This window comes from Uloborus diversus, chromosome 5 (assembly GCF_026930045.1).
Source record: "Uloborus diversus isolate 005 chromosome 5, Udiv.v.3.1, whole genome shotgun sequence".
Classification (NCBI taxonomy): Eukaryota; Metazoa; Arthropoda; class Arachnida; order Araneae; family Uloboridae; genus Uloborus; species Uloborus diversus.
Window position 1 is genome coordinate 10,975,663 of NC_072735.1, and position 26,924 is coordinate 11,002,586.

The 26,924-nt window shown below is 30.4% G+C and overlaps 1 protein-coding gene across 1 annotated transcript in view; it reads left to right on the plus strand.

Annotated features, from left to right (window-relative positions):
- The first annotated feature begins 1,242 nt into the window (after positions 1 to 1,242).
- Positions 1,243 to 26,924, plus strand: part of LOC129222805 (paired amphipathic helix protein Sin3a-like) — a 56,644-nt gene continuing 30,962 nt past the window's right edge. The window contains exons 1-12 of the mRNA XM_054857351.1: positions 1,243 to 1,317; positions 6,660 to 6,736; positions 8,232 to 8,340; positions 10,715 to 11,111; positions 14,247 to 14,391; positions 17,164 to 17,321; positions 20,116 to 20,431; positions 23,453 to 23,650; positions 24,498 to 24,584; positions 24,681 to 24,827; positions 26,050 to 26,199; positions 26,628 to 26,714. Coding sequence (XP_054713326.1) covers positions 10,738 to 11,111; positions 14,247 to 14,391; positions 17,164 to 17,321; positions 20,116 to 20,431; positions 23,453 to 23,650; positions 24,498 to 24,584; positions 24,681 to 24,827; positions 26,050 to 26,199; positions 26,628 to 26,714 — 1,662 coding nt within the window. The 5' untranslated portion in view covers positions 1,243 to 1,317; positions 6,660 to 6,736; positions 8,232 to 8,340; positions 10,715 to 10,737. The remainder of the gene's footprint in view (positions 1,318 to 6,659; positions 6,737 to 8,231; positions 8,341 to 10,714; positions 11,112 to 14,246; positions 14,392 to 17,163; positions 17,322 to 20,115; positions 20,432 to 23,452; positions 23,651 to 24,497; positions 24,585 to 24,680; positions 24,828 to 26,049; positions 26,200 to 26,627; positions 26,715 to 26,924) is intronic.

Below are 26,924 nucleotides of genomic sequence, written 5' to 3' on the forward strand. Positions count from 1 at the left end.
TGACCACGGTATGCTTTAATGAGATTTTAACTATAAACAAATTAGAAAATAAGTTAGTGCAGTTTGCTACTTGCCAAGGGGTAAAAAAAAAAAAAAAAAAAAATGCTGAACTGACGATATAGCAGTGTGACGTAGATGTATAATGCAGTTATTGAAATTAAAGCCCTTGTACAGAAGTATTTATATAGCGGCTTAATTGAAATATTTCACATTTCGATAATTATGATTTTATCAATGGCATACATAATAATTTCCATTCAGGAGTTGCTGTTAAAAAAAGTATTTATGTTTACATTTTAAACCCAAATGTCTGTGACATTTATAAATAATGGAACATGTAATCCCACATTGTCTCGAATAGATGAATCAATAAATGGAATATTTACTGCTTCAAAAGGCTAAGAAAATAAAGATTGTGTGGTATTACTTTTCTGACGCAAGCAAATGTTTATTTTAAGCTAAATTATTCATGATATTTTTTCCCATTATCGTTTTGTTATCCGATTAATATTTTGTTCTAATTCGTTCGAATGCTTTGGGTTAATTTATACTTTACTTATACAAGATATTAATTAAAGTTTAAGGGGTCTAGTTGAGTAATTCCTTTTTATGCAGTAAAGCGAATTTATTTTCAACTATTTGCAGCGATCATCAAAATAAAATTGTTTTTTCTTGAGGAAAAATTGTTGCCCTAGAACCAGCAGCCATACTTTGATGGTGATTTCAATCAAATTCCTTGTAAAACTCATTTCAAAGGTTTTCAGTTTAAGATTAACATTTATTTCTCGAACGTTTACCTGTAAAGCATAGCCAAGAAATAAAAAATCGGGGCATTTCAAATACGACACATGCTTCCCCTTCGAACGCGATGCACTCGAACGAAGCCATCCTCTCGTATGTTGAAGCTGCCTCTGAGAGGATGGCGTACTAAATAGACGGTTCCAAAATGAGAAAGGGGGACAGAGCATCATTTGGGAAACTCGTACTCTAGTTTTCGTCACATTGGAATTTTCATCCTTGTTGATTGTATATATTCGCTGATGTAGAGTTCAATATTTGACTAACTTGACTTGTAATGTTCTCGGACTGATGAATTACGCTCATTGTACTTATATTGATTGTTGTGGTATTTGAGATTTGTCCACTGCGTCCATACTCAAGCAGCAGCTGTGGGCGAGTCCATTTACTCTACCCGATATGTTTGCGTTTCTATTGCGGCCATGTTCCCCTCGCTGCCATAAACGTGGAGTGGTTTGGATTTAAATCGACGGTGTTTCAGTCGACAGATAGAATTTCAAATGTTTTTACTGAACTAAAGTAAGTGACTAAGATTCTATCATGATATTTTTCACAGAATGGTATTCTGTTTAAACAAATTCATCAGATTTAAAGCGTTCTGCAATGTTTTAAAAAATGTTACTACTTTTAAAGTCGTAGATGTGGATATTTTTTGTTGATCAAATGCATTTTTATGTAATGTTTTGTTGCAAATCTTCGATCTTGTTTTTTAAATTAGATGGTAAATTACCCGATCACTCAAATCGTGTAGAGAAAAATCATTTTTGAAATTAAATATCTGTCGCGAACATCTGAAGGAATAGATGCTAAGTTGCTTGTTGGTTTAAACTATTTTCTTAAATGATCTAGGTTTGAAATTAATCGGCTTGATTTTCAGCTACCTGATCTCGCAGTAATTCGTAATTTTGTAAGTTGCCGTAATGCTTTTCTTTTTGCCCGCCTTCATAGCTTTCAGGTCACTTGTATCACATTGAAATTTCACACTTTGCAAGGTATTTATTGACCGATGTTTTCCGAAACGAAATACTTTATTGTGTGCTCACGCGTATATTCTCAGTAAAAAAAGGAAAGTTTTTCCTTTTTTACACTTCTTATGTCTTTATTTATTCATTATTTAAAAGTACGTTCGTTTTTAAAATTTGACAGATCGTTTTTTTGGAGAGAATGAAATATCGAAGAAAAATTTAAATTACAAAATTACTGAAAATAATGCAAGTAGTCTGCTATATGTGTGAAATAAAGATGAATATTCTCCAAAAGATTTTAAAGTTTAATATTCGTTAATCTGATGTTTATAATCTACTTTGATAATGTCTTCATCTTAATTTACAGCTCTTCATAGCATATTTTATACAAAGTAATGAGATGCTTTTTATATTATGTTTTCTTAACATAATCTCAAATTAAATAATTCTTCTAAAATGAATTATCAATAGCTAAAAATTAATTTGCACAGTAAAAAATTCATGAAATATCGCTTTTTCCTCAGCATTAAATCAAATTTTAATCTTTTAGAAAGTTACATTAATTAAAAATTGAAATCAAAAGATGTAGATTTTATTCTCTTTTAAAACTCATGAATATTATAGTGTAAAGCTGAACAAACTTCTATTCAGTTAATGTTTTATGTAAAAAAAGAAATAATACAAATTGTGTATAAAATAACTTGAAACTAAAAAAGTGTGTTTTATATTATAAAATATGTACTGCATGTGACAACCAAATTGTTTGCACCTCTGTACATAAACTAGCTTTTGATATGATGAAGTGCTTATAATGAACAATTAATGATTGAAAATGAACTATCCTTTGCTAATTCAGGGGTCGATCCAGGTTTTATTTTTTGGGTCCCCATTTTATGAAAATGCAAAATATTTTTGTGAAATTTCGTTATTTTTGTGAAAAAGCAAAATATTTTTGTGAATTTTCTTTATTTTTGTAAAAAAAGACCTTCTCGTGATTTTTTTCTTGGAAAAGATTATATTAAAGCATTTTTAGCTGTCGTATCGTTATAGAAAAGCCTTGGACAGGTTTCAGGGGTGATTGCAAGTTCTTGAAGAATACCTGAAAGCTGTCAAGAGGAAATGCGCTGGGGGAGGGGGGAAGTAAGACCCCTAACATTTTATTCGTAATTTGACACATACATTACATTTATTGCTTTTTACAAATATACATGTGCAAGGCACACTTTCATAAGGTGAAAGTCTCACAACAGATTTCCTGTTTGCTCCTCTCAAATACTTTTAGAGCAATGAAAATTGCACATGCTGCTGAACGTAATGATAACTCCTAATAAATACAATATGAACAGACTCAAAGATATCACATATTTCTTAACACAGAAGTGAAATACTCATTAAAGATTCCATGTATGTGTTTAAAAAACTTAAAAGTAATAAAAACCCAAAATAATACTGCACCAGCATTCAGCGTTTATTTTTTTGACTTTTGACGTTCTTACAGAGTAGGTATTTCGTTTAAAACTTTGCAATTTAATGATGTTAATAAATATTTAAGAAATTTTATTTGTTTGCCTCTTAACAAGGCACAGTAAACATCAAAAATGCGAAAAATTCGTTTACCATGGCCAATGTAAGGAAATCAAGATCTTCAAAACAAATAAAAATATAAAAACAGCATGTAAAATAATTTTATTAAAGTTATTTTAGAATTGGATTTTGAAACTCAGCATAAATTAATACTAAATATATATTGCGTAATCAAAGTAAAATTTAAGATTTTCCTGAAAACAAGCTACCAATCACAAGTGTCCCTCTCCCGTCCCCCCTCTGACGCTCTCAAGCAAAAACACCTCACGCAGCAAGCAAAAAGATAAGATGGGGGAAGGTGGAAGGTACACATTTGCGGTTAAAAAATATTGTGAAAAGGCTGCCTTTTTATAAATTTTTGTGAAGGGGCTGCTTTTACGACGCGGAATTTTGTGAATGGGGCCGCTTTTGCGATGGGGAATTTTGTGAATGGGGCCGCTTCTGCGACGCAGAATTTTGTGAATGGGGCCGTTTTGCCATGCGGAATTTTGTGAAGGGGCCGCAAAGCGGCCCCAATTTGGCGCTGGATCGACCCCTGTAATTATCAAAAGATTCAAACAAATGATTATCATTTGTTTGAATTTTTGCTAGTAATGGATAGCCAACAGGCAAACATGATTTGGTTTAACAACTTTATGTGTTAATTCTCTTGCTTATGAGAGGAAATATATTCCATAAACTTGTCTCTTTTTTATCTTTCAATTGTTGCATATTGTAGTGTTTATGTGATTAAATAAAAAATTTCTTATTTCAACAGCGGTATAGATTAGTTGTGATTATAATTATGTGATCTATATACCTATGATATAATTAAGTAATCAAATATGTGAACCTATGATATAATTAAGTAATCAAGTCACATAAGTCTCAAAATACAAAAATAGATGATAGGTCATCAAAATTATGCATCATAAAAAGAACAACAACTATGTAAGAAAACCTAAGAACTTCAAAAATTGGCAAGCAAAATAGAAAGATTTTAAATTCTTTGAGTAATTACAACTTTTATCTTGATAATTTATCTTCACTTTTAAATATAAATTACATTTCATACATTCAAATGCAAAATTGAATTTTTTAAATTTGTTTTGTTTGTTTTTTTTCTTCAATTTTATTAATGTGTATTAAGAGAAAAAAAACAAAAAAAATTTTTTTTGCTAATTTGTAAGCTTTTTTCGTAAACTTTTGAAAAGTAGACAACTATAAATTTTTGTGCACTGGTGCAACAATGCTTTTGTTTCTTACCTTGGTTTATCTTTTTTATTATTTCCTGAACAGTGGAATAGACAAACTAATCATGTTAATCTACAAAGCAGAATTGGCGGGTTTTTGACTTTAAACCATGGTTTAAACTCGTGTGAAAAACCTATTTTATATGCAAAATTTAAGTTGTTAAGAAAATTTTATTTATCATTACTATTATTGAATTCTAAATATGTTGAAAAGAAAATAATACATTAAGTGATCTGTTGGGTGACTTTAAAGTTAAAATGAAGAAACATATCATCTTTATGCTTTGGGTAACTAGCAGACATTCCAAGTAAAATGCACATAGTCATTTAGTACTTTGACCTAAGATTGATATCATAAGATTTAGAGCAAATGAAACTGCATAACTAAAAATAAAATAAGTGAAAGAAACCTAAAAGTCCTCCCCTTCCCCTCCACTCAATTACATAGATACTAAATTTTCGGACATCTGTTGCTAGTTCATTCTTACTTATGCTTCTTCTGCAAATTCTCATCCTCCCGTAGGGTTTTTAACACTGGGAGGCTTTCAGCAGGTTTTTGACAGTCCGAAAATATGGTGCTTTGTACTTGGCTTAGTGTGTTGAATCAAGAGATTGATTTTTCATCAGTATTACCCAACCATGATACAAAGCTGTGTTTCTAGTTCTCTTTGAAAAAGCAGTGAAAAAGGCTTGAAATGATATATTTTTCACTTTATTCAGAAGTAAAATTTAGTAAACAAAATTGTATGTTAGACATAAACATCAAATATTTTCTTTTGATGTGGCTAACTGCATTTATAGATGGTGTTTTTTTTAAATATATATAAATTTTATAAAAAAGCAAAAATAAAATAAAGTTCACTAATTGTGAACCCCCCCCCTCCCCCTATAATTCTTTGTCAAAATAGGTTTCCTGCAAATTAAGCTTCCGAAAATATGGTGCTTTGTACTTGCCCTTGTATTAATCAAGAGATTAATTTTTCAACTCTTCAACAAGATTTTTTCACTTTCTTCCTCTCCTCTAGTGTGGAGGATTTTTCATTGGTTTCTTGATCTTTAATTTTTCGTGGTTGACTGCTCTGTCTTTGGGTAGAGTTGCTCAATTTTATGGAATGTATGACCTCTGACATGACAGACAGGCCCTCCCTGTCTGTGTAACAGATTTCAATGCTTTAGATTTTTTTTAAGGGTCTTACCATATTACTATTATTCTTCACAAATGAAATAAATAGAAACTTAAATATTTTGCTGTTTTGTTGTTGTTTATAATTATAATTATACATCTAATATGGCTATGAAAAGTCAATATAAAATTTTACACTAAAGACCCATTATAAAACTAAGTTTTTGTTGATCCCTATGTTCAAAACAAAATCACTTCTAAAACATACTGTACATGATAACATGTTCCTGAGACTTTTTTTACTTATACAATATTTAGATGAAATATCCTAATTTTAACTGCACATACTATCTTTGCTTTTTTTTTTTTTTTTGTAGTATTTTGCATTTTCTCTGTTCCTATTATCCCTCCCTATTCATTCAGAAGTTTTGGTACCGCTCTCTCCTATCTGCACCTCTGTACTCACCTTTTTTTTTCTGCATTCAACAATTTTTTCAACATTGCAAGAAACTTTTTAGAACTTTTAAATTATACGTAGTAATTTTTGTTGTTGTAATATTTAATATAATTCTAAATTCATGTGATTGATAACAATCATTGTTGGTAAACAAGGAGAGAAAGCTTAATGATTTAAAATTTTAATGTTATTTTCTATTTGTTATCAAATAAAATAATTTTAAATAACTTTAACACATAGGCAAAGTATTTTAAAGGAATTTTCAGTTTTCCCTCATTATTTTGCTTTTGCTGCTAGAAAAGTTGTGGTTAGCTGTTCTTTTCTGTTTTCTCATGTTATCTAGGAAATATTTAAATTTTATATGTGTTGTTTTTTTTATAAATTTTTTATTCAGTACCAGTTTTTGTAAAACCTAAAGTTGTAGATTTTTAGTTCACATTGTAGTGTGTATTTAGCACCAAAATACTTAAAATGAATTAACTAAGAATTTTCTCTTATAGCTTTAATATTTAATGGTACTTGAAGAAATCAACAGCTATGTCTTGGCTTCCATGCTAAACAGTCAAACATTGAACAGGTAAGTAAATATTACTTTCTCCAGGGTTCATTATTTTATTTATTTTTTAAATAATCGAAAAAAATGGATTTTTTGATTAAAATCGGTTTTCTAAAAAAAATTTTAATGTTCAAAAATTTGTAGTAACTAAGTATTTTACATTTTTAAACATAATACATTTTATTTTCATACAATAGATGAATCTATTCAGCTTACTTTTAAAACTAAGAAAAGTTCTCTAACTATTCAAAAATATTTAAGATTTATAAAAATGTTATAATACTTAGATAAGATGTGATTGTTTTATACTTTGCTAAATCAGATTTCCATTATTATGTGTGTTTTTAGTGTAAAATAGGTTGTTGAACATTTTTTAACTAAAGTAGTTATGGTGTATAAGAAAAATTGCAAACTGTTATTTTGTTCTGAACTAATTTTAGAGTAAACGCAATACTGCAGAAGTCTGAAAATGTGTCACCCACACAGAAAGAAGGATCTAGGTAGTTTTGCCAATTGAAGTTAAGATTCTATGATGCAGCGTAGTTAAATTTAGAGCAATACAATCTAAAATGAAAAATTATTTTTAAAAAAAATAAAATCAACTGATTTTAATCAACAATTTTGTTAAAAAAATCACTTGATTTAAATTAAGCTGATTTAAATCAACAAACCCTGCTTTAAACTAATCTCCATTCCCCCTCTCCCCCTTTTTCTTCATTCATACATCCAAATAGCTTTGACTTATCCTTTTAGCTGACTTTCTATTTTATTGATTGAGATCAATTCCAAGATGGCCTTGTACTTTCATTTAATTATGTTGATCTCTTGAAAAAGTGTGGCTTCAAAATCAGTTACTTTCACATAAATTTGAGCGTACATAGATTTTACTGAGAATTATTTACAGTGAAATTACTGTTTGAACATAGAACTTATCATTTAAAGGGAAACAACTTATAAATATGGTAACTATCTTGCATATTGCTGGTTATGTGTGTACTAAATATGTTATATATTTATTTTTTTTAAAAACTACCGTTGTGTATTCCACTGAAAAGTGAGAACGAGACAATAGAATAATAAAAGGAAATGATGTTCATTCTCTCAAACTCTGACAATAGTCACTACTTCTTTGTTAATTCCTTAAATCCAAGCCCTGTTTTAAATATATGTTAACATTCTAAAGTAAGTAATACAAATTGTTGAATTGAGTTACGACAGGTATAAGAAATAAAGAGTTGTTAGTTGCATTTTGCAAAAAAAAAAAAAAAAAGAAAATGAACACCGAGATTTCCAACCCTAGTTGCCAAATTTGACGCCTAAAGTTTTGAGTCAGTTTGAACTTTTTCTTTCCCTACTCATTGTTATTAAGATGTGTTATGGACCAAAAGAATAAATATGGAGCTCCCTAGTTGTGTAAATATTACACCATAAATGTGTAATTTTGAGTGCTAGTTTCTGTTTCAACCTCTGTGCTACAGTTACTGCTTACTTTATTGCCATTATTTTGTTCTTTCAGCTCCTGCTACGGATACTTTTATGTATCTGTTGCATTAGTGGATCCAAGGTCTTAGTGTTATTACGTAGGCTATATATGAGCCATGTTCCGAGGTTTGGACTATTTGAATGTAAGTTTTGTTCTGGCATCATTCTTTTTTAACTGTACTTTCTATGTTTCTAAGCAGTTATTAAGTTTTTTTTTTTAATTTCTTTTAAAGAAACTTAGCCAATACTTCAATTTCATCCAAAATGCTAGAAATTTGTATATATCTAAATATATTTGAAGCAAAATAATAATGACTTTTCCATTGTTTATGCCAATGCACATTGGGTATTTAAGAAGATTTATGATAAAAATATATTTTGTTACTTATGAATCGCTTTTTGTTGAAAGGAGGTTAGTCAAAACTATTCGTAAGTTGAATTACGCCCTCTTAACAAAAATTAATTCATGTGCCACTCAGATCACCAAGTCCAAGTAGAATTTATTCCCTGATTTAAGGAATTTTTTGATTTAAATGTCCTCTAAGATTTCTTTTTTTCATCATTAATTTAAATCAGTGTTTTGACAATTGACTTCTTTTTTGAAAAAGCTTCTTTCTCAAAACAATTCTAATTAACTTCTCACTAATTAGTGAAGTTTTGTCCCCTCCCCCTTCCTTCCCCCAAATAATTTTAAGAGGTTGCAGCACACTGTTGGTTAAATGAATGAAATAACACACAAAAAGGGCATGCCCCTACCTTTTATTTTGATATCCATTATTGACAAGAGTGTTTGTCATACAGTGGCCAATATTTTACTAAGATATTGGATCAAGAATTGTAGACAGTCTTGAAACAACTTAAACCTATTGCTATAGTCGAATTCCATAAAAAAAAAGCTATTTGTATTCTTGCCAGAGCTGTACATATTTTGAAAATCTTGTAAATAAAACTTAAATATGTCTCATGGACTGCTTATTTAGATAAGTTTTATAAACTTATAAAACAAATGAATGTAACCACATTTATTCAAGTAAATAGCAAGATTTTACCACATAGCATGGTTAGGTTTTGGATTATCTGAAACTTGTTTAGGACAGGACAGGTGGTTTTTACCGTCCAAAACTGTCCGAAAGTATGCTAAAGCTAAAGGCGTGTAATCTAATAAATTCGTTTTGTACTTACTGCAATATTTGTAATGCATAAGTAGAAATATTATTAAGTTTGAATTAGTGAGTATTTGATAATATTTTTCTCCAAAATGTTCATTTAAAAATATTTTACTCAAAAAGAATTTAAAAAAAAAAGCCAATAACTCTATTATATAAAAACTTCTTTATGTAACAATTGGTAGAGTTATGAAAGGAAATTCACAACACTACCGAGACAACTAATTTCAGTTCCATTCATAACTCAAAGGAATGTTATTAAATATGTAATATTTAGGTGAAAAAAATTCAATATTTTAAAATGGGTTTTGCATTTAAGTTTTACATTATGTTTTAACCAAAATTCTTTTTCAAATCATAGATTAAAGAACATTTAATTGATGATTAAATATATGATCATTTTTATTTTTTCACTTGAACAATTTCTTTTTTCAATTCATATTTGTAATACAATACATTCTGTAACTATAATAAATAAAAACTATTGTTGCTTGACAATTTTTAGAATCAAATTATTGGCATTTTCCTGAAGTTGTTTGGTGGAAATGTAGTTTTAGATCATGAAATGGCACCATAGTCAAGAGATGAAAATCTTCATAAAGCTGTAAAAGACTCTTAAATATATATTTTCCCCTTCAGTTACAAAATTGTCAATTATTGCACAATATTTTGAACACCTTCATTTGCACACATACAAAAATGTTGAAAGATTTGGTTGTTATTATATTTAAAAAATTTGAAATTACATCATGTGTACAAACTAAAATTTTTAATAAAGAATTCAACTTATATGTAGCTAGATTATAATCAGCTGTATAACTAAGTTACATATATATTTGTACTTCAATGTTCACTATTGAATAAGTATTCAAATTAAGACAGCTTTGACACATTTCGTTCTGTCTTTGATATTTTTGCACAAAATAGTTTCTCTAAAAATGTAGTTTTGGACACTTTCGGATAGTTTTGGACAGGACCTTAAAAAACCATGTTGTCCAAAACCTAGCTAACCCTGCTACATAGTAGTTTTGTTCACTCTTATTGAGCATCTTTTAATAGGTAAATATTGACTCTTTGAAAGCACTGTTGTTTTATCATAATATTTTTGTTCACCCTTAAAAGGACATCTTTTTATAGGTAAATATTGACTCCTTGAAAATTTTGAAAGCACTCACTGAAAACTTCTTAATACTCCTTGATTTTAAATTAAAAAAAATCGGTAAGATCCCTGGTGCTGTAAAGTGCTGTTTTCAATTCATATTATTGTTTTTACAACTATGGACTTTTGCTGTACTGCAAAGAATTTTCTTCGAGTTTATATTTGCATTACAGTTAAGTATTCTCCTTATAGATTGATTTTGTTCGCAAGAAAAAATGCGGCGACACCTCGATGATCATTCTTCAAGTTTGACGAACAGTGGGATTTTCAATAGTACTTTGCCACTTTCAACATCAAACACAGCTTCCAGAATCTTTACTGATTTAGATGCTCGTGTGGGAGCATCGAACATTCCATCGACAACTTCTGTCACAGCTGGTTCAGCATCAGCGCCAACTATTTCATTTCATCATTCCAATCGAACTGTAAATGCGCCCGTTTCACCAGGAACGGGCAGCAATAATACTAATAAGCCCTTGATTTCAAGGCAGCCATTGGCTCTGATACAAGAAACTGTCCATGCTGTAGGTTCAACATTAGTCTCTGAAATGCAAAGTGGTGTACAGTTCTCAATTCCATCAGGCTATCAGTAAGTTTTTTTAAAAATATGTTTATGTTCTGGTAATTTATACTAGTAATAAAGATTTTGCTAGATTTTTGTTTACAATTTTCTCTTTTGTATAAATGAAATAAAATTTTGAAAAAAAAAAATTGAGAATTTCAGTTGTGTCAATTCAGTGCTTAACTAAAATTGTTGTCTGAGAAATATTAATTTTTTATATTTTTTGCTTTGTTTCATTCTTTTGGCTAATTCTATAGTTCTAGTATCATCTTGTATATAGCAGGGCTGCGGAGTCGGAAGGAAAATTTCCGACCCCGACTCCGACTCCTGGATTTTTAAACGCCCGACTCCGACTCCGGATTTTTTTTTCAAAAATTTAATTGTATTTTTTCAACTCCCTCTCCCTTCAGGGGAGGGGGGAAACCTCTAAGCAAAGATTGAAATATTAATTCCTTTCTATAAAATTTTTTTTTTTTTTATTGTGAACCCAAGACGCATACTACGTTAGAATTTCAATTTAAAAATCACATTTTCCAATAGTTACGAGTTAAAAAGTGAGATGACTTAAAAATCCCTTTAAAAAATTTGAAAAGAATTATCTGTAATTTGCCCCCCTTTAATGTTTAACAAATAGATATTGATCAAATCGTGTGCTTTCAATTTTTGAAAACTGTAGTTTGAGAGAAAAAAAGTTTTTTTTCTAAATCCAAGTTCTTGAGAGGGGTGGTTTGTCCCGGGTGACATCCCGGGACAAACCAACCGGACACCCAAAGTTAATTTCAGAGTTTATAAAAAATATAAGCATTTTAATTCTGAAAATTTTCGTGAATATATTTTAAATTATATTTTATCAATAAAATTTCAACGAAAATAAGGCACATATACGTCAGGAGCTAATTTTACGCGAAATGCGGCGGTATACAAATTTGTACGAATAGCTTTTACTATACCTATATTTCCACTTCGCTAAATTTTTAATTTAAACTTTATTGGCTGCATTAGAATTAACCTTAATATGAAGATTTTAAGATTAACTGCAATTATTGAGTGTTGTAATCAAGAAATCATTTACACTTATTTTGTTCCATACTTTTTAGTGAGAACCAAGCTTATAGAAAGTCTTAATAAAGAAAAAAACATTAGAATATTTCATCGAATCTTTTTGATTCGTGCTTTCGCACTAGAACTTCTTTGAATTTGTCGATCACCCTTAAACGTTTCAATTTTAGCTACGGGCCTCGACTTACTAATTTGTTACATTTCTTTTACTATTTTATAACTGAGATCGAACAAAACACTATATTTCTATTTTTATTTGAAAGTGATTACTTGAAAATGTTAGGCAACAAAACCGTTTGCTGACAATTGCTATTAGTTCCGTTAAAAAGCAAGCAAAATAGGGGACGGCTACAGAAAGTTCGGTAAGCACTCAAGCTGGCTGATTGCCATAATGGCAGTTATTTTCTCATTAGTATCTTTTTATACATGTAATCTAACCAATTGGTAGTCAGTTTTTAAAAAATGTAAGGAGAGTCAGTGAAAAGGAAAGAAAAAAAGGAGCCCGGAGTCGGCATGTTTTCTAACGACTCCGACTCCAACTCCTTTACCCCAAAATCAGTCCGACCCCGACTCTTCGACTCCAACTCCGACTCCACAGCCCTGGTATATAGTCCATACTTCAAGTGTGGTAGCAATCCATCAACCCCCTTCTCTATTTATTGGATTCTTTTTGCATGGAGTATTTTAATTAAAATCACCCGGTGCAACATAATTTGTTAAAGAATATTTCTTGTGCTTTTAACATGCTTGTCAACCCTTACAGATCAAGCTTAAAGTTTACACATTTGAGCCTTTTTTCTGCATTCATCTCAATTTTGTACATATTTCAAAATCTAACTGCATCCACCTCTGTTAAACTCGTGAGTTTTTGCTAACTTATGCAATACACCATTCAGTCACCATTTATTTTGATTGACTATTTAAGGCTTTAATTATTCCTTCCAGTCAGTATTGATTCGATTCAAACGGAAGTAACTAAAAATGTGAGAGTGAAAAAATAAGTGCTGTAAAGTACTAATCGATTGTTAAAAATTCCAATGAAATGTAAATTACGTATTTTACAGCTAAACATTTTTCTGAAAACATTTAGATATTATTGAACGTGCTAACTAAATTGAAGAAATTTTTAATTTCAGTGAGATTTTGATTTCTGCTGGAACAGTGCGGCCATGCAGTGGGGGTTTCGTTAACATTTTTTTCCCTGTAAATATTGCTGGTTTTAATTAAAGTTACAAAGAACCATTATTAATTTTTATTACAGTAGCTATTAAGTTCATTAAAACTTGTCTCATATTCTTTGGTCCAATTAAATGTATGTTTGGTCCTCAAAAGCAAATATTAGGCTTGTGTATTGGGACATGTTTTGGTTCTTCAAGATTTGGTCCAATTAGCAGGTGGTTCAATTAAAGGGATTTGTATGCTTGTCATTTTGCTACAAACATTTTGCAAGCTTTTGATCCAGTTAAAACTTTCAAATTAGTTCAAACCAGTACCAATTGTAAATTTTGAATTGATGTGTACCAGTGTATATTTTTTTAGTTCATCAAGATTTTAGAAAACACAATTAATCTAAAATGTTGGTTATTAAAGATGTTTGAAATGCTGATAAATATTGAAAACAAAAAAAGTTTTTATCATAAAGTTATGAGAAAGTTGAAATATTGCAAGTTAACTTGGATTTGGAAATTCTTTCATTATTTAAGTTTTTGTCAAAATTTTGTGGTGATAGCATAAGTTAACTTAAATATTGAATATTTTAACTTTATTAGCACTTTAGTCTTTTATTTATTGATTTTCCTCATTTTGTGCAATTTAAATTTCACTTAAGCAAACTAAGTTTGATGTGATGGAAGTGTTCGTATAAAAGTTTTACTGATGCTTGTTTTAAAAAGTTGACAAGTGGTTATAATATTTATTTTGTTCATAATCCCTCACTATTTATTATTTTTTCAAAAAATATTTTAGGGCAAAGTAAAACGAAAAAAAAAAGGTTGAAATTTATATTAAAGAATAATATATTTCTTCATGTTAAACCTCACTATATATTTTATAACTTAGATAGATATCATTTTATTATTCTTATCATATTCTAATAATCTTTAGAGCTCGTGTAGCAGCTGCTACAACTTTAGCCCAGGGTAATCATGGTCATAATCAAACTTCATCAACTGTTCACCATTCATTGCCATCACAAGCACAAGCTCATAGTAATACACAAATAGTGCACCCTATACAAGCAAATTCACAGGTATGTAGATTTTTCTTTGGATTAGTTAATCTTTTTTTTTTTTTTTTTTTTTTGGCAGAAAAAAAATCTGTTTGCTTTTAATGAAACTACAGTAGTCTCGAAATACCTAGTCTTGAAAATTCGAGGTTCCACTTAATCTGAGGTTGCTAATTATTATATTTTAAGTTTTATTTTTTAGGAGAAATAAATTTGATTTTCATTAAAATCTAAAAATAGTAATATTTTGTTACTGTAAAGCTTCTTAACTGCATACTGTAAATAATAAAAATGCATTGAGAGGTTGGTTTATGCATCGCTCCCTAAGTGGCACAATATATTCATCTACTATAAGATATAGATTAAAAGATTCCTTGGAGATGATAATTTAATTCATAAAATTGACATTGATTTGCCGTCGATAATGTGTTAACATCCCTTTTGGAAATTGAAACCTTCCTGCAACTAACTTTTTTTATGTAGCCCAAGGTACATACATACGCTTGGATGCATATTAATACACACGTCATGACAAAACTCATCCAAATGGATTAAGGATAGTCAAAATGCATATTTTGTTTGCCTTGCACACACGTACGAGTATCAAAAAGTCAAAAAATAAGTGAGAAAATTAAGTCAAAATTTATTTAGATGCAATTAAAAGAAAACTTAAATTGAAATTTGAGGGATAATTTTTTAGTGAATAGTACCTTTTCTTAATACAAAGGAAGTAAAAGGTGCTCCTCCTTATGTCTTCCAAGTAGTGTAAATTTTAAATTTCTAAGAATTTTCTGGATAAAATCCTAGTTTTCAGTTATCCAAGGTGAGGTGAGCCCTAATTACCTTAGATTTTTGAGACTGCACTAACTGACAAATGTGTTTAAACTTTCTTTTTGACTCATTTTTCTTTTTTTAAAAGATAAAAATAACATTCACTTTTAAGACAATGTATTTGCACATATTGTGGAGTTTTAACATCAGAATTACGGGAGGACCCTTTCTGACCCCAAACAAACTTTTTCTGCTTACTGTTCCTTTGTCTTTTCATGAAAAGCTCAATCCTCCCTTGACTTAACCTTAATCAGCGTGCTGTGGAATGATATTAAGTTTTCAAGATTTTTTTTTTTTAACCCAAGCTCATTGTCTTATACCTTGAAGTGTGGGTAAGTGCCCCCCTTTAGGAAAAGAATTTAAAATCATTTACTGCCTCTGAAACAGAGCAGAAACTTAAAAATGCCTATAAGAATGTATCATTGCAAAAGCTTCAAGTATTCATAATGACTTTATACATAAAAGGGAGCATTAGCCACTAGCTTCCGAACTGTAATTGAAGCAGCGCAAGTTATTTTAAGGGTATTTAAAAAAAATTTTTTACTTTATTATAAATCCTGAAAATTTTTGCATCCTTTAAATAAACTGCATTGATTATAAATATGTTAATTTTTAACTATTTTTTTCAAATATGTAACATTATGTAGGGAACTATGCAGATTTCTTTTCAGATGGTCAAAATAACCCCCACGGTATTTCTTGGTACACAAAGATTGCTGTAATTCTACTGTTAAATAAGCATATTTGTTCAATATTGGACCCGTCACAAAAGCGAAAAAAGGCTTTTCACAAAATTCTAATCTGCCATATCCAACGGGACCTTTACACATTAGTAATTAATCCTGGAGGAACAGTAGTCTTTTTTTTTCCTCTGATTTTCAGAAACCAGAAGAATTTTGCTCACTTTCCTGCCATTTTTTTGAAATTATGCATTTTTTTACACATCATTGATAAAACGCCCATTTTCCCTAAATGCTTAAAAAATATGTTTCCTTTGTAAGCACCTTATTACTTTACGTATAATTTGAGTAATTAAGTGAAAAAGGGAGTTCAAAGTTAAAAGTCATGATACATGAATCCAAATGTTCAAAATAGTTTACCTAACCAAAACATAAAATCCTGGTATTTTTCTTTTTTATCCCATCATTTTAACTAGAAACTAAAAATATAAATACTCACTCACACATTCTAATGGATTTTTTTATTGTCTGGTTGTTAATTACACTTGTCTGGTTGTTAAAAACCCAAGCATGAAAAGTGCAAGAAATCAGTGTTGGAAATAGAAATTTAAATCTAGTTATCATGATGGCTCCTGAAATACGTTTTCTATGTGTTAAAATGAAAAATCTAAAACTAAAAGCCCTTTCTGGTAAAATCAACATGTATCTTAAAAGAAAAACTGCACGCATGCATTTTTTACTGTCAAAATTTAAGAAGTGCCTTTTTATTCATTCAGGTCAGTTGTGGGTTTTGATTGTAATCATCCACTGCAATTTCTGCCAGAAACTTATGTTTGGGAAACGTGTCAACGTCAGCCACATGCTTCGCTAGAGGTTGCCAAAAATTCACCAGAAGTTATTTTGAGCCTGAAATAGTATTAAGAATTTTTTTAATGCATTATTGCAAAAACATGACATATTGTAATTAGTGAAAACTTCCCCTTCCCAGACTTCAGAGAAAAGAAAAAAAGGTATTTTGAAGTAAGTTTCCTGCTGATCGAGGTGCGAAGTATTTTAAGCTAGTTAGGAAAAGTTCTAATTTTCATTGCAAGATTTTTTTTTTTTTTTTTGCTTTTTCCCTTCTAAGGAATTTTGTTTCATAGTTTTCATTAATCTTGTATGCTACATCTCCTGATCTTTTATTTTCCAACATTTGTAACTATATGTTGATCATAGTTAATGCATTTTATGTCAGTAGTAGCAGTGTAGTTAATTTTCAAATGAAATATTGCATCTTAATTTTTAGGCACATGTAACACAAATGCAAGGGCACCAAATGCAATTTCAGAGGCTTAAAGTAGAAGATGCTTTATCTTATCTTGATCAAGTGAAATACAAGTTTGGCAATCAACCCCAAGTATATAACGATTTTCTCGACATAATGAAAGAGTTCAAATCTCAAAGGTATGTTTGTACTTTTTTAACCTTTCAAATATGTCCAGATCAAGTAATACCTTAGCTCGTTGAATTGCTCTTTGTACTGATAATTGTTATTCCTTTATTTATTTTAATTTTTTTTATTTGTTTTTTAAGGTTTGCATAAGGGTTGGGTTTTGGATAGGACGGGTGACTTTTACAGTCTGAAACTCTTAAACTGTCCTGAAGTACATCAAAGCCAAAGGAATCTAATATAATCAATGTGTATTTACTGCAATATTAGTGATCAAAAAATGTATATATAATAACTATTTGATAATATTTTCCCCTCAAGTATTCATTTTAAAAATTCATAAAATAATTGCCAATAACACTAATCACATAAAAAAAATCCTTGTGTATAAGTTGGTAGCATTATTAAAAATAAATTCACAACACTACCAAAGACATTAATTGAATTGTCAGGTTTAAGCGAGAAATGAAGACCAAAAAAATGTCAAAATTACTTTTTGAACTCTAAACTATCTCCAAACGTTGTTCTATATGATACCGAGCAACGCTTCCCATCGCCTAATGTTGAGTTTTCAAAATGCCTCTCCACCACCACACGTTAAGACAAGACGTTAGATTTATTAGATTGCAAAGTATTATGTTATTCAGAAAACCATAGCTTTGTAGAATATAAGCAGGGTTGGCAAAGCTTTGGGCACTACAGTAAAAACCCTGGTTTTTACCGTCCTGTCCAAAACTATATTTTTGGAGGAATTGTATTTTGTGAGAAAACATCAAAAATAGAATAAAGTATTTCAAAGTAATGTTTTATATTGAACATTTATTCAAAGTGAACATTCAATTTATTTATGCAGCTGATTTTAATCTATTTGCATAGAAGTTGAAATCTTGATTAAAATTTCAGCTGATATGCATGATTTTTTTTTTTTAAATTGAGAAGGAAACGGGTTGACTAAATTTTGGACCGGACCCAGAATTCCGATATTCTCTCTGGAATTCTGGTATTTCTTCATGTTTTAATACCCTAAATCCGGTCCTTTTTGTTGGGTGCTTTTATCTCCCCATCTAATTTTTTTTTCCCTTGCTCCGAATTTTTATCAATTATGTAGGTAATCATTAACAATATTTATAGTGCAGACATGTCACAATACTTTTTTCAACTTTTATGCATCTTTTATTTGCCCTTTTAATGCTTTTGATGCCTTATATTGAAAAATTCGATCTCTTTGCATCCGATATGAGCAGGCGTAGAAATTTACAAAAATAATTCACTGGTTTGAACCACTTTCAGTGGTCCATTCTCGCTTCCTGTTTTTAAAAAGTGAAAATATTAAGGGAAAAGACAAACAGATTACAGGCATCTTTCTGTTCACAAATGCTGGTCATTAAATTCAGTCAACAAAACATTATCTGTTTCTCTGAGAAGGCAATGGGTGGCAGAAACAATATGTTGAAATGCTGTAAGAATTTTGCAAGCTATCTTTTTTTGAAAGTAAATCTCAGCATTGCAAATAAAGATGCTAATTTTCTTTTAGTAGTTTCAAAAAATGGTAATGTTTCTAATTTTTCAAAACAAAGTAAAAATGAAAATTCCCTAGTCAAATGGACCTTTAAAATTTATATTCTGTCAGTCCGATGAATATTATTGTGGTCCAGAAGCAGCAGACCACTGTACATTTCGAATCCCTGGTAGAACCATTGAATTTTTATCAATTTTTATGCTTACTAGGCTTTGTTAAGAGGAAAATAAATGAAATTACGTTTTCATTTTATTAATATCATAAATTCAAAATTTTTGTTTGAAATTCTGTTTTTTTCGAGAACAAAAATTGTCAAAAAGTTAAATTTGGAATTAACACATAATTTGAACATACAAACTTAAAGTAGCGATTCCAAATCGCTACTTTAAGTTTATGTGTTTCAAATAATTTATAGTTATTAATAAAGATTTGTTATAGTATGTTTATCATATTGCTTAAAATGCAACTATAAAATTATTTTACTTAAAGGAATTTGTTTATACTTTTGGCCCCTTCATTTTGAAAAATGGAATCTCTGCCTCTGCTATGAAAATCAGATTTTTTTTTTTTTTTTGCAGTTTTGATGTTTACCTTGCCTTGTTAAGAGGCAAATAAATGCAATATTTTTTTCTTCTTATCACTGAAATGATAAAACTGAAAATTAAAAAAAAAAAAAATCCATGCTCTTTTTGAATACCAAATACAGTGCAGAAACAACTAGTCACATTTTGTTGCCAAAACATTTTGATTTAACTCCTACTTTTCCAACCTTATGTGCCAAACTTAACATCTAAAGTTAGGATCACAGTGAAGCTTTTCTTTCCTGACTCATTGTGATGAGCTCTAAGGATACTTTTGTAAAAGTAATGTTCAAATGCAATCAATTTTTTAAAAATCATTTTCTTTTGCATATTTTACAAATAGGCTATCAGCAGGGTGTAGTGTAGCATACAGCAGTGCATATCTGCAGTTTGTTTCATAAATTTCTATTTTTAATATTCAGTTACATATATTTGATTCATTAAAAATGGCACCTATGTTGTTAGTTTGAAGAGAAAAAAGATATGTTGGCCATCTTCCTTATCTCAAGGTGACAGCAAACAAGAAAAAACAGATGCACTTGTTCTATCTATTTAAGATTATTTTTTATGCATAATTAGCTATGCAGCAAATTTTTGGGACATTCTTTATTGTTGACCAAAAGTAGAGGAAATTTAAACTGATTCAACTATTTTGATTAATCTATACTATTGTTTCTGCCCCATTGAATTAGTTTCATTTTCTTTCAGCATTGACACTCCCGGTGTTATTCAAAGAGTATCTAATCTTTTTCGAGGGCATCCTGAACTCATTGTTGGTTTCAATACATTTCTACCTCCCGGTTATCGAATTGAAGTGCAACCCAATGAACAAGTTCAAGTCAGTATTCCAGGTACTACCATGGGTGCTGGAGGTGTGAGCACTGGTCCAACATCTCTTACCATACATCCAACTGGCCCTCCCAGTACTACACAACCTATTCATCCCACTCATGGAACTCAGCAGTCAAATCACACAAGTCATACAACTTCACCTCATTCATCTCCCAGCAACACCATTAGTAAGGTATGAAAACTTCAATATGATTTAAATATTTTTATCTAATTGTCCTGTTTATCTCTGTTTTGTTCAGTATTGTTATTGTTTTCTTGAATGACTCAGCTTTAGCTCTTTTTTAAGAACTGTAATGAAAATTACATGTACATTGAAACTTCTATGAGCGATCATCTCCACAAACAACCAACTTTCTGATGCACTGCCCCGCCCCCTATCTACTCTGTTTCAAATTCTCTAGAGGAGACCATTGAAACTTCTCACGACAAATTGCAAAAACCCTACACCCAACATCTGAAGAAAACTTCGTTTATCGAAACCTGAAAGAAAGAGATTGAAACAAAATCAATAGAAGCCTATTTTGTGTCTCAGTCGTCCGTCTTCTCTTGCTTATGAAAATAGACAGAAACCAGAATAAAGGGATAAAATCCATCCTTCTACAGGCTTCAAACAGATACATTTTGTGACTGGAACCCCCTCTGTTTGAAGCCCAATAAATGTGATACATAAATCTTGAGACTATGGAAGATAGATCAAGCATGCGTCTATCATTTTTTATAAAAGGTTGATAAGAGCAATAGTTTTCCAAAACGCTGTTTCTCGAAATTTATTGGCTGATTACAAACAGGAAGGGGGCATTTGAGTGGCCTGAATCAATTTTAGCTGATGTTACCGATTATGAAATTGAAGGTCTCAGGGCAGAAATGTGACAAGCCACAAGGAGTGACTTTTCGATCAAACTTTTTGTATCTCATTACTAAAATTGAAACAAAAACATATCTGGTTTTAATATTACAGAATATATAGAATGTATAATACCTTTGAAAAATTCTATAAATATTTTTTATAAGTGGGAAATTGGCCTAATGAAAAATGCACATCATGTGGCATATCACATTTTTGCCCCAAGCCCTGTCAATTGATAGAACCATGTTGCACCGAGGAGAAAAATCTTCAGTTTTCCATTAAAGTGTATTATTATCATAATATTCTTCATTAATCTACTGCAAGCAGAATGTAAAAAATTTCTACAGGTGATTTTAACATCCTCATTAGGGTGGTTCAAAAATACATGTAAAAAAAAAAGTTCCTCCTTGATGACAGGACACTCAATATTTTTAGATTTATGGATAGTAATATACTGGAAGAATTTTAGCTTCCCATTTTAACTGAAAAAAGGTGCTCAACCCCCTTCCCCAAACTTCATTAATATGGGGGGGGGAGGGTGGAAATACATTGAACTGAAAAAACAATGCTACATATTATAATATACACTAGTAATATGCATATACATAGCAATAAAATAATTATTTACGAAAAAACAGCTGGGGAAATTATATGTTTCTAAATTTGTGGCATTTTTTATGCTACGGCTAATGTTAAATTAAGGGGTCATTGAACACTGTCTTAAAATTTGAGTAAGGAGCTAAAACTTTTACTGCATAATACTATTAGTAAGTCTAAAAAAATAGGGGGTGTCCTGAACTCTAGCCTAAAAAGTTTTTTTTGAACCACCCTAATCCTTAAGCAATAAATAAATACCTTTGTGCCGAGGAATAACCGGAAATATCCAATGTTGTTTAGCACAAATAAACAGATTTCAGAATACACGTTTACTTTTACTGGGTGTCTTTACATCTAGAAGCTCACACCTTTGAATGAAAAAAGGGTTCCTTGAAACCTCGAAACACGTGTATTCTGAAATCTGTTTATTTGTGCTAAACAACGTTGGATATTTCCTGTTACACCCTAATCCTTATTTATGTATCTAACTCTTACTCTGCTTGTTCCTATGGCAGCAATTTTCAATCAATTTGGAGTTAAACTTTTTTCAAACTGGCACTTTCATGCCTGATTTTAGCCTTTGTGTGGGAGACGTACCTTTTTAATTTGTATGTACAGTTTAACCTTGATTTAAGATTGTCAAGGGACTGGAAAAAGTTATCGTAAAATCAAGGATATTGTTAACCCGTAACAGGAGAGGTGAAAAAGTAGGACATAACAGGGGATGTGAGGTGTCTACTTTCAGATTTTTAAAAAATCGTGTAATTAAGATACATTCCTTCAACTTCCCTTAAGTGCTCTTTGCACTTTTATTAGCACAGGAAAAAAATATTTTTGAATTCTGAATAAAAATATACCTTTTCCGAGGAAATTTTACTAGAGCCTGAAGGTTTTTCAAGAAAATTCATATTCTTCAGTAAGTAATTTACTACTCATAATAAAATTAATCTATTATTTAATAATGATTTTGTTTTCAGTGTTTAATATATACAGAACATTTTAATACTAGAAAATTGATTATATCACGTTAGAAGAAAATTTTGACAGTCCTTTAACTATGAGTATTTCGCGTCATATTTCCTGGAATAATTCTGCCCTTATTGTCCCTTAAACATCTCTGCGTATTTTTTGTGAACCTATCAAACAACTCTCAAGGTCAACTAGAATAGTTTGCATTTCTTCTGCATAACGCAGGTAAGATAAAGGAACCCCTATTTAAACGGTCTGCCATGTCGACTACTGCCAAAATTTGTAACACTGAAGATGAGGTGCGGTCTCACAGACCGCTTCTAAAGAATGCAATGAAATTTAAGCCAGATGCACTCGCCAAAAGATGGTGATATGCAAAAGGGGTGTTCAAGGACACAAAGCAAAAAGCTATTTGGAAAAACCATTCAATTGGACTGAAAATAAAATAGGAGTGATCGGATGAACTTTTGAGCGGTCTGTGAGACTGCACCTCTGGGGTTAAATCAAGGAGCATAGACATTCAATACAGTCAAGCCCAAGCCAGTGAAATTATCATTAAATTGAAGAAATTGCTAAATCGGGTAACGTAAATCGAAGTTATACTCTGTATACATATAGTGGGTGTCCACCCAAATCAATGTCCACTTGCTAATTTCTAAACTGTTAGAGATAGTCATATAGTAGCAATTGTTCTTAAACTTGATGTGTACTCATTACTTGGAAGTTTTTAGAAATTAAAACACTATATTCATTAAGCATTGCCTGTTTCATTTGTTTCAGTCATCTGCTCATTCAACACCAGTTGCCAACAACCAGTCTCATTCTAATTCGCAAAGTCAACTTGTATTCAATCAAAGTTCGCCTGCACATACTCAGTCTAGTGGTAGTTCACCTGGTGTTCACAGCCCGAATAGTGCTCCGCAATCTAGCCAGCCTGTAGAGTTCAATCATGCCATCAACTATGTCAATAAAATTAAAGTAATTTCTGTTTTTGTTATTATTTTTTCATTGAGTTGTTTAATATTTTATGTTATATTTAAGAAATTATACATTTATTCTGGTGTATTTATATGTAATTGCTGCTATTCTGATATTCTATTTTATATCTTAGTTATTTTTTGAGCTTGGATTTGTTAAATGATGCACATCTTTGAAAAAAGTAATTTTTCTGTTAATCAATGACTTGGTTAGGTGTTAATGCACAGTTAAATATAATGAAACCACTTCAACTCATGCAATACTGTTTTTCTGAAAAATGCTTTTGTTCACAAAATATGTGTTAAATTAATGTAGCGTTAATGTCAATTGTTTGGTATTTCTAATTTTTGTTTCGTCTAAACTTTTCTGCTTGCAAAATTCAAAACATGTTGCTTCTTTATTTATTTATTTTAAATTTTTATTTATTTATTTATTTTTGGTCATCTTTTGTTATAAGCAGCATATACCAATAGAGAGAAAGGATGAATTTCATTTAAAAAAAAATGAGCATTTAATCTAGTATTAGTTGTTTATTTGCCATTTGCTTTATGACTTTTTTATTAGGAGATATTTTGTGCAATCAGTCTAATCAACCATTTGTAATACAAAGGAAAGGGAAAATTAAAGAGAGCTTGCATTTCAATATTTACAAAAAAAAAACTGAATTTATTCTAGGTGTTTGCATCTTAATAAACACTTATTTTTGTATTTATTTTTTTGGATCTTAAAAATAAAAATAGCAGTAAAATCTGAATAAATATCATACTTTGATTCACATGTAAATGTATATGTAAATTATTTTGCCCATTGTTTCTCTTTTTGAACTTATTTAATGTTCTCCCCTCAGAATCGTTTCCAAGGCCAACCTGACATATATAAACAGTTTTTAGAAATACTTCACACATATCAGAAAGAGCAAAGGAATCTAAAAGATGTAAGTTATGTTCAATTGAGCAATGGCTTTAAGTGTTGTTTCAATTTTGTTGCAAAATGTATTTTGAAAACTTATTGTATTTCATTTGACATTTAGGGTGTCCATACAGGAAGCAAACCTTTAACAGAAGCTGAAGTATATGCTCAAGTTGCAAAACTTTTCCAAAATCAAGAAGATTTGTTACAAGAATTTGGTCAGTTTCTTCCAGATGCCAATGGTGCAGCAAATGCTTTAGTTGGCTTGGTTTGTATTATTTCTTGAAAAATAGTTTCAGTTTTTATTTCTTTAACTTGAGACAAATACAGACATAACAAAATTAGAGTCGAAAAGTATTAATTAATCAGCATGAGTGAAATCTGGAAACATTCCAAATAAGTTAGCTTTTTTATTTAATTTGTATAATATAACCATACGAGGGACTCTTGTTTTGCGCAGATATTGTGCTCCTCAAAAGTGCAGCATAAATCAAATCATCTAAATTAAGACTTAATTTTAATTTTAAAATATGGTTAGGTTCCAGAGATTTAAAAAAAACTTAATTCTATTGGTAGATAAATGTACAATAAAATGAATGTGTAACTATTTCAATACATATGCTCTAGATGTGTAAAGAAGACATGAGTAAACTTACTGTTTTAAAAATAGTTGGTTATGATAGTATGTTGATAATCATTAATCGTTTTTCTCCGAAGTTCTTTATAGGGCATTAATGCATCCTTGGTTTCTCATGTCATTTCTGTTGCAGGATTTTCCTTCACTAAAGCTGTTCAGTGGGCTGTGGCTTTGTTTGAGTCGTATAACTCCGTCTCCAGAACTCTCTTTTTAGAATTACAAAAAAAAAAAAAAACCCTCTTCAGTGATCCAAGCTCCCTTATTTGCATGCCAAAATAGTCTGTTCATTGAACGTTGTCGGGAATTTCAGGGGTATAATTTTAGGGGGGAAGAGAATCTGTTTGCAAACGAAATAAAGACTTTAAATCTTAAAATGTGTGCAATAAAATCTGCTTAAAATAAGGTCTTCTATAATAAATAAACTTCTACTCATTGCCCAATAATGAAAAATAAGTTCTTGAATAAAGTGAAATCATTTGTTTTATTTTCAATCAAGCAGTCATCATAGTTTCTTTTTATGTTTCTTTATATTTTCTATTTTGGAATCCTTTTTGTTGACAATTAGTTTTTTTTCTCTCTCTCTCTTTTTTCTTTTCTTTCTTTCTTTTTTTTTTAAGTTCCATGTTCAATTCTTCCAACATAAAAAACTAAACTTAGATCACAGCTTCTTTTAATTGAAAAAAAAATTCCATCATGAAAAATTTTGCAACTTCCACCTTTGGATCTAACTCGTTCTTTTGTGTTTTCAGTGTTAAATCTTGTCATTTAATATTTTTTATTCTACATGTATATTTGTTATTTGTTTATTATTATTTCTTCTATGGTATTTACTATTTTTAATTTACATGTATAGCCCACTCCAAATTCGATAAAAAGTGAGCATAATTCTTCTGTGAAAAAACCCTCCTTGCCGACGAAACCGTTGCCTACAGCCAACAATCAGACTAAACAAATTCAGGCGATTAAACGTCCTTCTCCATCTGTGCCCTCTCCACCTATGAAGGTCAGTAACCTAATGACATTTTTGAACACTTGTTTTTTGAAGTAGTTTTGCATCGTATTTAATGTTTTAGTACAGTTGGATCTCTGTTAACGACTTTCTCTACTCAAGGACGACTTTTCACGGTCCTGCGTACTCCACTGTAGTTATAACAGCATTCTATTTATGGATGCTTTCTACATAAGGACGATTTTTTGTGATCCCTTGAGAGTCGTTAAATAGAGAGCCAACTGTATTCTGGACCGTCAAATGAGAATGGTTTAAAGGTGAAATGCAGTAACTGATATGAAAGTAAACTAGCTATTATCAATATGTTATGGTGAATATTGTAATTGTTTCCCCCATTTAAGATGCTTGTAGTCATTTTAGTTTTAACTCCTACTCCTTGCTTATGAAAACTTTTTTATTTATTTATTTGTTTGTTTTTCTAGAAACCAAGAATGACAAGTTTAAAAGATATTACACTGTCAGAAGCTACAAAACATGGAACTTTGAATGATTTTGCTTTTTTTGATAAAGTAAGTTTCATTATGAATTCGTTTAATCATCTATCGCGACCCATCCTCACTATAATAATGTAAGTGACGTTACTTGCATTGTCTTGTCAAAAGACTATATAAGGAATGTTTTTTGAGGTAATCTTTGAATATTTTATTGCAATTTAAAGCAAATATGGTGGGATTGCAAATAAAGTATATTTTTGTGGATTTTTTTAGACAATTTCAAAC